The 14,818-nt window shown below is 31.7% G+C and overlaps 1 protein-coding gene across 2 annotated transcripts in view; it reads left to right on the top strand.

The window, feature by feature from the left end:
• LOC106461109 (transmembrane channel-like protein 7) overlaps positions 1–14,818 on the top strand; it is an 80,893-nt gene that overhangs the window by 18,015 nt on the left and 48,060 nt on the right. Inside the window, exons 1-2 of one of the 2 annotated variants that reach the window (XM_022387993.1) lie at positions 6,607–6,724; positions 13,251–13,327. In XM_022387993.1, the coding sequence (XP_022243701.1) occupies positions 13,296–13,327 (32 nt within the window). In that variant the 5' untranslated portion in view covers positions 6,607–6,724; positions 13,251–13,295. Of the gene's footprint in view, positions 1–6,606; positions 6,725–13,250; positions 13,328–14,818 lie in introns of those variants that run through there. The other variant, XM_013920901.2, reaches the window with a different exon arrangement.

Here is a 14,818-nt window from a genome sequence, read left to right as displayed (position 1 = left end):
AATTAAAAAACAAAAAAAAAACCAAAAATAAACTACAAGGCTAGTGGCATGCAAATTTTCATAAACAGATGCTCAAGGGATCAAACTATTATTTGCATGGAGGTATTTATAAGAAATACATTTCAGATAAGGAGAATGTTAACTTTGATTATGAACTGTAACTATGAAGTTTGGATCATGGCAGTAAATCAGAGCTTATATATGTCCTCCTGATTCAAGTACAATAATTTACGTGGAAGATGGGAGGATGGAAAACTATAGGTAAGCTAGTTGTTGCATGGCCTGCATTGTTTCAAGGACATTCATAACTTTAGTCACATTTTTGTTGACAGCATGAGAACAACTTAACAAGGAAAGGCTTTTCTTATTTCAGAAGTAAATGTGTGTTTAAAATTCGTTTTAATTCTAAAAATATAAAATTTAATGTGATTCAGATTAACATGAATTTAAATATACCAGCTTCCAAACTCTTTCTAAAACTCTTAATCAAATGGAATGCATAATTTAACTGACAATATTTTAAAATTGTTTCTTGTATTTTACATTTATAACTCAAAATAAATGTAAAATGCAGGAAACAATATTAAAATATTGTCAGTTAAATTATGCATTTTTCTAACAAGTCATTTTCAGTTTTACTTTCACTTTGATACCTTGTATCTCTATAATGTTGATAAACATGAAGGAGCTTGACCATGTACATCAGTTTGATGTTGGGTTGCATCCAGTTTGTCTTATGTGTAAGCTTTCATACTCTTCACATTTAGTGCTTTACATTATATCTTCTGAGTGGGTTTAGGTTTTATTTTTTATTTTTTTTTACAGAAAAAATAATTAATTCTCTATCTTGGTATACTGTAAGTATTGTCAATATCCTCTCATATTGTATTTACCTCAGCTAACAACCCAGACATGAGTAGAATAACACCATAAATCAAATTTTGATTTTTGTTTTATGGATGACTACTATACAGTATATGCATGATTGTCCTTTTCTCCTTGTAATCATCTTATTTGTATACAACTTATCTGATGTGGATAATATATGTATTCTAGAGCATAGATCATATACAGATATAAAAGCAGTTTATTGAAGTTAACCAACTTGTTTTGTTAATCAGTTTGCCACAAAGAGAAATTGCCAGAAACCTTCATTAATGCATCACTTTTACTGATCAATCTTGTTGCTCCAATTTTGATCAGTCGTATTTTTCCATTGTACATTCTTTGTAGGGTTCCCTGAAAAAACTGATGTTTCTTGTAACTAACTGAACAAAGCTACAGATGCAGTATACCAACTTGTTGAATCACAGTTTACTAAGTTGAGGATATGAACATTCCAGCAAGCATGAACATGGTTAGGTGTTTCATTATCTAAATAGGTTTGTACTCCATTTTACATCTGACTCATATTGAGTGCTCCATCGAAATAATATGCTACACAGTTATTGACTGGTACTTCATCTTTAGAGAGTTTATTTTAGAGTTCTGAAAAAAAAATCTCTTCCAAATGTTGACTGTACTTGCTAAACACATAAGACCAACCTCTTCCACCTTAAATCATGTATCTGACAGCAGTGACACATTGGTATGAAAGAAAAATTTTTAGTTTGTCCACCATAATTGTGTGCATGCCAGGGCTGCAGAGTGTCAATTTAAAGTTCACAGCCCTTTACCTTTCCGAAAAATTTGTATGACTGGGTGGAGTGAGTGGGGTGATGATGGTGGTTCAATATTGGTTAAGTGGTAATGTTTCAGTTAAGACAAAAGAGAAGGTAAAATACCCTTTCTTTATTTCCTCAACAACCTTTAACTTCAGTGATAGTCTAATTTCTGCAACAAAATGCAGGTGGTGGGGTGTTGAATCTGTCGTGTACATTGTGCTCATTGTCATTAGGATTCTGAAGCCTTGGTAAATACCACCTATTTTGATATCAGAAACAAATGAGTCATTTCCCAAATGATAACTATGATATTTTGTAGAGTAGTTGCACTGAAAAATGTCATTAAATGTCCATGACTTTTGATCCCAACATTTGCCATCCAATAAATGATTCAGCTTGAGACTTTTGCCTTTGATAACAAATTGGCTGACATGGCTTGCAAGAATTGGAACATTTCTGCCACCAATAAAATATTTCAGTGAAGGTTCCATAATTCAGCAATTTGTCAGTCATCAGATATGTTATTTTTAATTTTTTGACTGATATATGATATCATGCTTACCAGTTAATTTCACATCATTTATCACTTGTGACATGACATGCTGCCAATTTTTCAAATCATTTCATTAGTTTTCTACTTGATCTTTTACAAAATGCTATGCACTGGTTCCAGTTTTGTTTCTGAAGTAGGCTTGGACAAAGTGTGAGTGAACTATTGATCCTTCATGTTTATGCATACATTGATATATTAAGAGGTTAAAATTTAAAAAACTTGTATATATATTTAAGATATTAAATTTGCAAACAAACAACATTTTTTAATACCCAATTAAAATCTTTATATAAACCAATCAACGGTTGTAAAAGTCACTCTACATGTTTCACTGTGGTTTCATGTCATCTTCAGGAGTGTGAAACGTTAAAAACAAGGGTGAGAACTCTGCATTAGCTGAACATGTAAATTATACTGGACATATCATCCAGTGGGAAAAAACTGTTATTTTGGCTCAACTAAATAATATTACTGCTAGGAATATTAGATAAACCATGGAAATAATAAAAAAGAGCAAAAACAACTTGATCTTAAATAAAGATGAAGGGTTAGAAAATCAGAAAGTATCTAGATGGTGTGATCTTCTTTTTTGAATTGTACACTTGTAGTCACATGACCATATAGCATACAGTAGCTGTTTTTCACACTCCTGAAGATGACGTGAAACCAAGTTGAAACATGCAAAGTGACTTTTACAATCATTGATTGGTTTAAATACAGATTTTAACTGTGTATAATAAAACTTTGTTTGTTTGTGAATTTAATATTTTATACATTGATATATTTGTTTCTAGTCTTTAAATTCTTTATCACAAGAGAAAACTATTCATACATGTACAAATGCAAAAGAATAGTGCAAAAGAGAGATGCAGTTTCAGCATGGAATGAAAACTACACACTGCTTAAAGGACCACACAATTCATATGATTGAAAATATGCCTTTTTTGGAACAAATATGAGTTATAGGTTGTATAGGATGTTTCACCAGAAAATCTGACAATTTACTGATGGAAGGTGTTTGGAACAAAGTTGTAATTGTTGAAGAACCAGATTTTGACACTGTAACAGCATCATGTGAAGTGTTAGAAGACTATACAGCCACTTCACTAGTGATGCAAACTTTTATAATGAAAGATATGTCTGAAAAGTGCAAAATGATAAAATGTTTGGGAATTTTCTGGCCGACTTGTAGTTCCTTCAATATCTCAGCTTCCAACTTTCGAGCTCTAGAGAGATACAATTTATGATTTTTTTAACATTCCTAAAACAATAAGAAGGATGTTATACTAGGACCTAACATTGGCAAGTCTGTTTTGTTCCTGGAATAACATGGGAAGTGATGTGTTCCTGGTTGACCTTGGTTCAGTGGTGGAATTGTGAGTGTGAGAGGACTTGTCTCTAACACAAACTCTGTGAAAAGGCTGTTGGAAAGACCCCATCAGCAGAACATCTTTCATGGGCTTCACATGTGCCTCAGTCAAGCCAAAAGGTCTCCAGATTTCTTCTACTCTTCAAGGTGCTCTATAAACCATCATTTGGAGTGTATCATTGCATGTGGTAACAAAGATCACTAAGCAAGCAAAATTAATGTATGTTCAAAAATTCTGGCAAATCCAATCAAAAACAAGATAAAAAAAAGATAGAATGATTTCATCATAAATAAAAAGTCAGGAATGAAAGATGTGTAATCACATGAATTTTGATTGGTCAGAAGTTCAGTTAGACATTTAGGTTTAAAATGTTGTGATGTACCAGCCACAGCCATTGACTATAACCATGGTCAAGTGACATTGCTACAGATTTATGTGTACATATCTGTATATCACCTGTAAACAGTGTATCTCTCACACCTGTGAACATCCTGGGTCTTGCATTTAATCAATATTTAGTTGACACAGCTACCCTGGAACCCAGCCACATTCCCTTCAGTACTATCTGGTTGTTATGTAAACAGAGGCTGTGTCCAGTATGAGATGTCCATATTAAACCAGATATCACACAGATACTGATCTTGATCTCCTGACAATGGAAATTCATTGACATTAACATCTCATTTTTTATCAGACTTTTTTCCGATACAAGTTAGTTCAACTAAAGGCAACTATGAATCATTATTACGTTTTTTTGCCTCTGGTTGTACACTCACAGTTTTAACTTTCATGCATTTCAACTGTACCTTGTTCTTGAAACAACATTAAGAAAATATTTAGTAACAGTTATCAAAATACCTCAATCTGAGTGACTGAAACTGAAGCACTCTCTCACCAGCAATAATCAAAATATCGGGAATACTGTATCTTCAAATGATGCTTTACATGACAGTAATTGCAATTAACTTAACATCTCCAAATCTTAATATACAGTTCAAATTCTTTCTTTATATTCATATGTTGCATGACAGTTATGTTTTTAATGTAATTGATCATGAATTACTTTGTGTAACATTCATACACATGTGCAACACCACATACATATTTTGTCATGCACATATATTGCCATATACATATATCTCAACATTAAATAGCTATAGATAGACTGCCTCAGGCTCGCATGCCATTACCATAGTAATCTACAAGGGCAACCTCCATTAGCTATGATTTCTACAGTGCCATCACAAAATAAATAACTACCACCAGCATTCAGCCAAACTAAAACTTTTCAGCTAAAATTTTCTAAGCCAGGATTAACTTTTGTGCTGTTGTTACTATATGTACATATCAGTACCCACTCCGAACAACCTAGGATAAATACAATAACCCCAGTAAATATGTATTTACTGCCTTAGACAGCTGACAACAGCAATAACCAAACTAGCAAGATATTGTATTACCATTCACGAGTTGATCCACTCACTTTAGTTGGAATTCAGAAAAATAAATACAGGTAAATCCAGTGAAACAATGGCCATTCCATGCAGATCCATAATCACCTGATTTAAATTCTGTGGTGGTAAAGAACACAACTCCCAGACTTCACATAGAGGAATTATATACACTTCATTGCATGTAGATGAGTCAAGTGAACTTTGTGTAGTTTGCTCTACCAAACTTTTGTCACTGCTCAGCTAAAAAGGGTGAGCAGTTTTTTGCAGAATGTTGGATATCATATTGATTCTTGACACAGAGAAGCTCAATTCTGCCCCTTGTATCACCACCTTCACCAGATTTTGTTTGCTCTGATGAAAAGTTCAAGCTGGCAAATGCAGTCTACAATTATCACCTCCAGTCTCTCTCAGTTGGTAATGAATGGCATCGACCAAAGCCAGGATTGATCTACTCTGGTCTGAAAATGCCTGGGAGTTATGTAGAGACCATTTATCCACTTTCTGACTTGCCAAACCTTGCATTATTGCAATGATTTTCAGTAGTCCCCTTGTGCACTGAGGTTAAACCTCAGGAGAGAATCTGACAGGTCATTCAGGGTACACCAGATTCCATTATTTCTCCTTTGACAACCATTGCTCCTTAACATCTAACTCTTCCACCAGGTTACAAGCCCTTCGACTCTTGGAAAGTGCCATTTCCTCAAGAGCAAAGCTTCAACTCAATATCATGAGAGTTCAGGAGAGCAATGGAAAATACACTTATCAAGAACAAAACAGACAAATCTACAAAAACAAATTCTGTGCTTATGACACCAAATTTTCTCTATCTTACATACTCTGTGGTATTCTCAGATTTGCTGATTTCCCTCCAAGTAATCATATAGGAGATGCAGAATAACAGGAAGTTTTGACAGAAATTGTTTTAGGGAGCAAAATCTGAATTCTCCAACCTCAACTGAGTTTTAAGCAAAAAAAGAAACTTGACACAAGTTAAATTTGAATTTCCAACAAATAGCAGTCAAGGTTTAAAACAAATCTATCTTTTGTAGATCTTTACTGGAGAGCTAGCAAATTCATCTGTATGTAAATCTTAATCAGGTGAATCGTATATCCTGAGTCTTAATCTAATATTATTCCAGACTGAGAAAACATGCATTATAAAGCAAAAAACAAAATGCCATTCTTCTCAGGTTGCAGAAACTGCCCACATGACACATGGCCATTCTCACTACAAAGAAAGGGATGTTGTATCCATGGGGCATCACCTGACTTATCAATGAAAAAGATCTCTATACAATGTGCCCTATGTTACAGCAATCGTCCACATAATAAAGTACATGTGATACTTTAATTGAATTCCCTTGTTCCTCAAGTAACTAGGGCAAGGGGAACTTATTGGTAAATATTATAGTAGGCTATTTATACTCAAAATCCAAGCTTTTTTCTTTTCTTTAAAGATTTTATTGAAATTTGTTTAATGAGTGCATTAGTACCTAGTCTAGTAAAGTGTTTCAGCAAATCTTCTAAGTATTGGTTACATTGATTTGTACATATATACTTATTTTTGCAGACTGCGGATGATAGAAGTAGTTCTGTTGAAGTTAATGAAGAAGAATTTCAATGGGAAATGTTGGCAGCTATCCCAAGCTTCACAGTTCCTATGGCAATGAAGAGAGATTTTAGGTAGGTTGTCCTTCTTTTGTATCTAGTAAATGTTTTTCTTATAATTTTTCTATTTAACAGAACAAATCTAAATTGAACAGATAAAATCTAATTAAAAGAAAATATTATGTCAATTTCAGCAGAACAGATAACATTTAGAGAAATGACAAAGCAATGAAAGAATACTTTAAAAGTATGACATAGTATGTGGCGTGAACAAAACGAAATCCATACAGGTGCAGATACAGAATTTTTTGAAGGGTGGGATTCAGCCTGTAAAAGGGCACACATATAACAACAATAATATATTTGTGATTTTGAAATGTATATTTGTGATTTAACAGTCTGAACTGGATGCAGGAGTGTTTCAGAGAAAATTCACTGGTTCAATCAGTAGTCAACCTTGAAAATATAGGTTTTCATAACATGCTTGTTTGAAATTTCTGCTTATTATCCTACTAAGTGCTTTAATTTTTCTAGGGATGTGCTTGGTGGCCTTAGGTATAAGATGCTGATAACTCTTTGAAGTATCATAATTCGTATGTATTAGGGCAATTTGATGTGTGCATAAGGGTAATATCGAAACATTGTTCATTGGTATTTTGATATTTATCATATACAAATTACAAACACTTGTTGACAAAATAATCAGCATTTCAAAATGGTGTCTATATACAAATTCATAAATGAACAAATTCAAAGAACTACATGTATCAAATGCATACAAGAGACTATATAAAACAAATAATTTCACACATAGTGCACAAAACTGTAAACTAAATCATTATTAAAAATTAGACAAACAAGATATCATTATTTCCATTACTACTCAAATATATAAAAGTTATATTCTAATGGAAAATTAATAAGCAGTAATATTTATATTGAATTGTATTGAATGAGTGTTAATAAAAGCTCTTCTGAAAAACACCTTAACTCTAATGACTGTCACTAGCAATATAAATACAATGACTTAATCAAGTAACATATCCTTATTATATATGTGTCTATTGTTTCTCTTACAATGCTCTCTTACTACATCATCAGTGTTTATCTGAAGATCATGATGCATATTCATCAAGCATAAAACAGCTAGTCATGCTTCACCCATTCTACTCCTCAGATAGGTTTTGGTCTGAATAAATATCTGAAGGAAAATGGTTCAACATAGACTTTGAAATAATAAAATATTTTACATCATTTTCCATTAAATGAGATGATGGTCTTAATATGAACATTTGAGTCAAGCATCTTCAAACTCATTTTGTGTCAATATTTTTGGTGAAATTATGTTAAAGACAAAGTATTTTACGTGTGTCTTATTAATATTATGTACACAGGCTCAGGCATTTTTACTGACATTGTAACAACCACAAAATGTAACTGTAAAAGGTTATGACATACACACTTTGACCTATTCATAGGGAAAGGGTTAATATTATAAGTAAAAGAACAAGTCACTTGCTGCTAGCAGGTAAACCTGTCAATTTAAGCAGTAAAATTTAGTTTACTAATGCAATACTTACATGGATATGGCCTTGGAAGGAGTCAGATGTTGTACTTATGCACGGGGTACAAGCCACAACCCTCATTAGTAATAAATATAGTATTTTTCCATACTACAATATAAACAGCCATAAAAGAAGGAGGAAAAGGTCATAAATGCACCTGATTGTCCTTGATCCATGCAAGAATAGAACTAAATACCAATAAAGAATTCAAGTAACATTGTAAAATTTGCAATGGACAAATTTTGGAGTCAAAAGAAACAGATATTAGGTTAATGGACTAATGAAAATTTTTCACTGACATGCATTTTCAGAATAGATAAATGTTATATTAATGAACAAAAAAAAAAGTCATGAATAGCCATTTTTCAAAATAGACAGTTTTGAGGAATTTGTCCATTCAAATGGACAGTTGGTAACCCCAAGTCTGTTCACAAGTGCATTCAACATTGTAACAGTTTCTGGTTTCCCTCCAATGTAAAAATGTGGTTACATGAATAAGAGTGCATCAAGAAGGTGAATGATTTTCCTGACACCTTTGTGAAATGGGGATTATAGCTTGCAGTACCTATATAGAGTCAATTTGACTCTACTTTAGGTATTAGGATTGCTTTGCAAGGGAAAAATGATGGAATGAAATTTATATAACGAGTTGTTTTTAATAATGATTAATTTATCAGATTTTAGAAAATACAAAAACAATGAAAAATATGTTGCATGTTGAGGACACTTCCTATTGAATAGGGCAGGGCTCGAACCCCCGGAACTCCACCCCATATCCACTACTGCTGTACTTATCATATAACAAACCAGTATGACTAATAAAAATAACTATTACTACATTGATATTGCACTGTTTTACACCACATATCTAAATTTAAAGTGTAATTTTTGGGTTCATTTTAGTTGTAGTACATGTCCAAAAGTTAATATAAATGTTCAAAACATATTTTTAATAAGTTACAAATGGAAACATAAAGTTATTTTGTCTTTCGGCTGTAATATAAGTGTTATGTATTACACAGTTACCTCAATAACTTAGAATTCCTGATGTTTTTCTGGCATTAAATTTTGAAGCTTTTTTTTTTTTTAAACTAAGTGTGTTGTTTACATTTAAAGTTTGTCAGCTACTTACACTATTCTGGGAGTATTTTTTTATGAATAAGTTTCAACATTAAATAAATAAGACAGTAAAAGATGAATTTCCTCAAATTCTATATTACCAGATTGAAACTTTAGTGTAAATAGTTGTTTGAATTTTGAAGAGATTCACTATGTAGGACTGATTTGTTATCAATGGGAAAAATAAATATATTTATGGTTCAAGAACAGGAAACACCTTTTCTATTTCTTGTATTTTTATCACTGTTTTTAAGTGAGGGTGGTATTGTTAAGTAATTTTTAATATTGTTACTTATTCAAACAATTCTTGTATTCTTAGTGGTAATATTGTTGCTAAACCCATCTCATTCAGCTCTGGTTTTAATGTGTTAATCAACAATGTTCCTTTTATACACAAACTTTTCATCATCTCTAGTGATAATTTTAAAGATACTGTGTTGTATGACAACACATTTGTCTAGCATGTGATCATATATAGTTAATTTATTATTCATCACTAAATTAAACTTGCATGTTTGTTTAGGCATGTTTCTAACCATCTAGTGGTCAAACCAATATACATGGAATTATGTCAAATATTATGTTAGATGTTTTTAAGTATGATGTTCTTTCTTTCCACTTGAAAACATTTTATATGCTGTTCTTGGGTTTAAGACTACCATTTAATCAACTTATGAATAAGTTCAACACAATAGTTTATATAATTGATTTCCTGTATCTGAGAATACAATAGAAATTTTTTGTTTTGGAACATTAATTTTACTCCTTTGATACTACTAGTATAAAATGTCTGAGCTTTGCTGCAGGGTTGAAAGGCCCCCTCATAATTCACAGAGGCCCAAGTATAATGATTTAGCTCTACCATTATCCCCAATCACTTCTGTAGATACCACAAAGGGAGTCCATACTCTCTATAAACAAACCTAATAGGACATCAGCTTGTGGTACCTGATTACATGTGCCATGTTTGGTCTTGCTAGCTTGTGAGTGGGGTATGAACATAGTATGAAACTTGTAGCCCCTAGCATTCTAAGGGGGCAAGAAACACAAAATTTAATGTTCAGCATCCTTTAAAACTTAATCCTAAACCCCCATCATACTTGGATGACCTTCCAGGGACATTTTAACTTCACTTGGTAAGGTAAAGGGTTATACCATATAAATAGTGACCTCCACCCTGAGTCCACCTACCAAGTTTGGTCCTACTAGCTCTAAAACTATGGGAGGAGCTCATGGACAAATTAGCAAATTCATGAACACAATGTGAATTAACATAGGATTAACCTTAACATGTATATAATAATTTATCATTAAATATAAAAATCAATTGTGAGGCTCTTCTGTAGAACCTAATCACAAGCTGATTTAAGAGTAATTTTAAAACCTGAGCATAGATTACTAAATTTTTTCTGTGTAAAGACAGAATTTCGTATGTAAAAAAAAAAAAAATCTATAATGATGTATGAACATAAGTGTCCAAGATATAATTCTAGGCATATAGAGTTGACCACTAACTGGTTAGAGATGCACATAAAGTAACATGCAAATTTAATGACAAATAGTAAATCAAGTATGTGTGATCACATGTTTGGTAAATGTGACAATGTGTGTAAAATTCTTGCTAGAAGGTGTGACAGAAAAAAACATTGATTTACAGATTAAAAACATAGATGAACAAGATGTTTTCAGCAACAATATTATAATAATGTTACAAGGATTATGCTTGATTTGTATTATAGTACATTTACAGAAAATAGAATTGTTAAGTATGCTTTTATGTTATTTGATTTATTGTATATCTGTGTTTGTTTTTCGTTTTTTTGGTTTCTGTAATGCCAACTTTTGAAACTCCTTATTTTCATTAAGATTAAACTTGTTTCTATCTGAAATTGTTTTAACTGCAGTCTAAGGTGGCAAACTTATTTTAATGTGTACTTTTATACTTATGATCCATAAACTGGGCAGCCCTATTTATTTATTTATTTTTATATGTAAACAAAAGGCTGAACAAGTGAGTGAATATTTCTTTTTGTATTTATCTCAGGAACTGCCTCTGAAGCACTTTACTACTTCTACTAATACTAAAAATATATACTAAATAATAATCACTTGTGCTTTGAAATAAACAACCTTTTTACTAACCAACACACATTTATGTAATGTTTACATCTGTAAATGTAAACACGTTTTGCTTTATAAGAAGTACTGTGGATGCATTACACCTCTAACAAATCATATTGTGGTTAACAATTGTCACAGAATGTATAAATCATCATCACAGTCAACTGGAAAATGACAGTTTACTCCTTCACCATTATTTCTAGTTAATTTTTTTATGATAAATCACATATACCATTTAAAGTCTAACAGTTTATCCCTGTTTATAAAATAATCTATTATACACCTTGCTTAATTTGTTATCCTCTCTATTTTATATATGGCACTGATGAGTAATTAAACTTAAAAGTATTCTTACTTACCAAGTATCCCAATAAATTTAATATTTCATCAAAAATAATACCTATAACTTAATATAGCTATTGTTGAAAAACACAATACACTAGAGCACAACTAATTAAGGGAATGATAACCAAAATCTTCAATATACTGGAACTTTGTCTTGGGTATTTTGGGCTGTAATCTTCATCAACAAAGTTTAAAATAGATTTACTTGTTAAGACTGCTTACATTTTAAAAATTATTTTTTATTTTATATCCAGTCATAAAGTGGTTTGGGGATTTACATGAAATTAAGAATAATCATAAAATATAAGCCACTTTAAAAAAATACATAATATTCTGAAAAGAAAGTGATTCATGAGAACTGAAACAACATATCCCAAAAATCCTACTAATGGCAGTATTACAAATTCTGTTAAATTTTATCACAGCTGATGCATGACATTTCTGTCTGTGGAATTTAATTTTGTTAGAATAGCAATAGAATATCATACAGTTCAATTAGTTCTTGATGAACAAGCACGTGTGTATTTTAAAAATATTGTCTAGATTAGATTAATAAACACATTTTGGCTCTAAGTGTTGTACATATACTAAATATAAGTTTTCATATTAAAACAAACAGTTATTTGAAATGCAATAAAAGCTATAAATTTTAACTGTGTGAGAACAATCACACAAAATATTATTTTTCAACAATTCTACTACAAAGAAACCTATTTGTAAATAACATACCTGTATAACTTTAGTTATTATTAGGTTTTTCTTTTCTTGTTATTCAGTTTGACAAAATTATTCTTTTACCAATCTAGCCCAAACTGAGGCAACTTAATAACAATTTTATGTTTATGAGAAAGATTTTGAAGTTTTGCAAGGTTTGCTACGTATTATACTGAAACTTTGCATGTGATAGAGAGAGATACAATCTGACCTCTAAAATTCGGGTCACGTGGGACCCGGACATTCCTGAATTTTGAAATAAACAAGCATGAATGATGTGTACAATATATATATATATATACATATATAAGAACAGTGTAGTGGGAAGACCTAAAACTTCAAATAAACAGAGAAAATAATTAGTGCAGTATATAAATACACTATATCATAACTGAAAACACATCAAAAATAATAGGCAAAAGGAAAAACCTTGCAGGCAGTCCAAATCTCAGATAATTTTCCAAGTTTTGGAATTAAGGTCCTGAGGCCTTATATCATTTGAATTTTAGAGGTTTCCAAACTTTAGAATTCCAAATTTCAGAGGTTATACTGTACTAAAATATGGTAAATTGTAACAATGACTGATTGCCCTTATAATCTTTTTTGTATTTCAACTAAACAAATTAACTACTTTTCATCTCTAATTAATTTTTCTAATAAATCTTAGTACTTTTCTCACTTTTATTATTTCTATTATTTTATTAACATTTAAAACTCATGCATGTTCACTATTGCAGATCTTAACCATTTCACATAGTCTTGTTGATGCTGTGGGACATCTAATGAAGGGGAGGCCACTACATCATGTCAGCAGGTAGCAAGAATTCCCATCTATATATGAGCATGTGCAGTAAACAACTTGTTTATTTTCATTCAATTGCTTTGTATGCAATCATGATGTACAACAAGTGCCTGTGCCAGTTTGTTTGGCTGGGATTAACAAACTTACCAAGCATCCATTTCGTAGTGTGTATCACTTGTCACGTGATCTGTTAAACCATCAGACTGGATGGTATGGCTAAGTATACAACTTCACCACTCTTAACACTACACAAATCAGGGAACAGTTAACTCTTAAAATTAGCTCCTTGATCCATGTGGATCTTTTCAGGTACTTCAAACAGGCTCTCCAGTGTTCAACCAATGCATCAACCTTGGACTGTGCTAATGTATCAACCAATGAATAACAGTTTCTTATATACAAGATACAAGTTATCTGCAATAAGTAGCACATCGAGAACTCAAAAAATATTTTGTCAAGGATAAATCGAACATGAACAGTAAAGAAAAAAGCAAACAAAAGTGATCAGATAAAACAAACATCTTTATTCACAAATATATATTTGGATCTGTTTGAAACTTGCAGTTTTCTTAATTATTTGTCTGACTGTTGGAGCAGAAGGGAAGGTTTTTACAACTGCACAATAGTGATACTACACTTTCAAGTCAGATAGACATCCTAGTGCAGTATTGAACAAGCCCAGATTACCTACTTCAGTTGTTTATCCCATTATATAAACTCAAGAGAGATAAATGTGTTAACTTGTATGAGTCACTACACTACTCTTTGAAGTGAGCACAACCTCACTTTCAAAAGAGCATGACACAGAAACATAAACAAGTGAGTATGATTCTTACAGAACAATCATTATGGTTTGTAACCTAGTGGATTAGCACAAGTTTACAACCTTTCCACATCCTGTTTACAATGGCACCAAGAAACTACGTGTAGAATACCTGCACAAAAAATTAGAATGTCTTGAATATACATATAGTATAACTTTTTATTAGTTATAGTTCAATGAGGTTAGCAATTCTTTCATCTAAGACACATGGAGAGAGAGGAAAAGGTTTGTGTATGACTCAAAATGGTTATTTGGCAGTTTGACTTTTATTTAATTTATTATATTGCTTATTCTGTGTATTAAATGCAAATCAATATACTAATATAATCATAGTCTCTTGTATTTCCAATAATGTAAAAGTTTGGATGCTAGATGATAAAGTAATGTATAATCTTATAATGAAATTGATTACATGGTTTAACATAACATAATGTTTTGAGACCTATTAGTCCATCTCAGCTGTTCCATTCTCTAAACTAAATTAAAATAATTAAAAAAAATCTTAAACCAGCTCTTATCATTCATATACTTATCAAGCTTTTTCTTAAACTCACTCAATTTACTGCCTCTACAACATCTGAAGGCAACCCATTCCAAAGGCCAACCACCCTGTCAGAAAAATAAAACTGTCTTAGCTGAAAATGACTCCTACCTTGCAAACATTTATATTTGTGTTCCCT

The sequence above is a fragment of the Limulus polyphemus genome, unplaced genomic scaffold (assembly GCF_000517525.1).
Source record: "Limulus polyphemus unplaced genomic scaffold, Limulus_polyphemus-2.1.2 Scaffold899, whole genome shotgun sequence".
NCBI lineage: Eukaryota > Metazoa > Arthropoda > Merostomata > Xiphosura > Limulidae > Limulus > Limulus polyphemus.
This window is presented reverse-complemented; position numbering and strand designations above follow the sequence as displayed.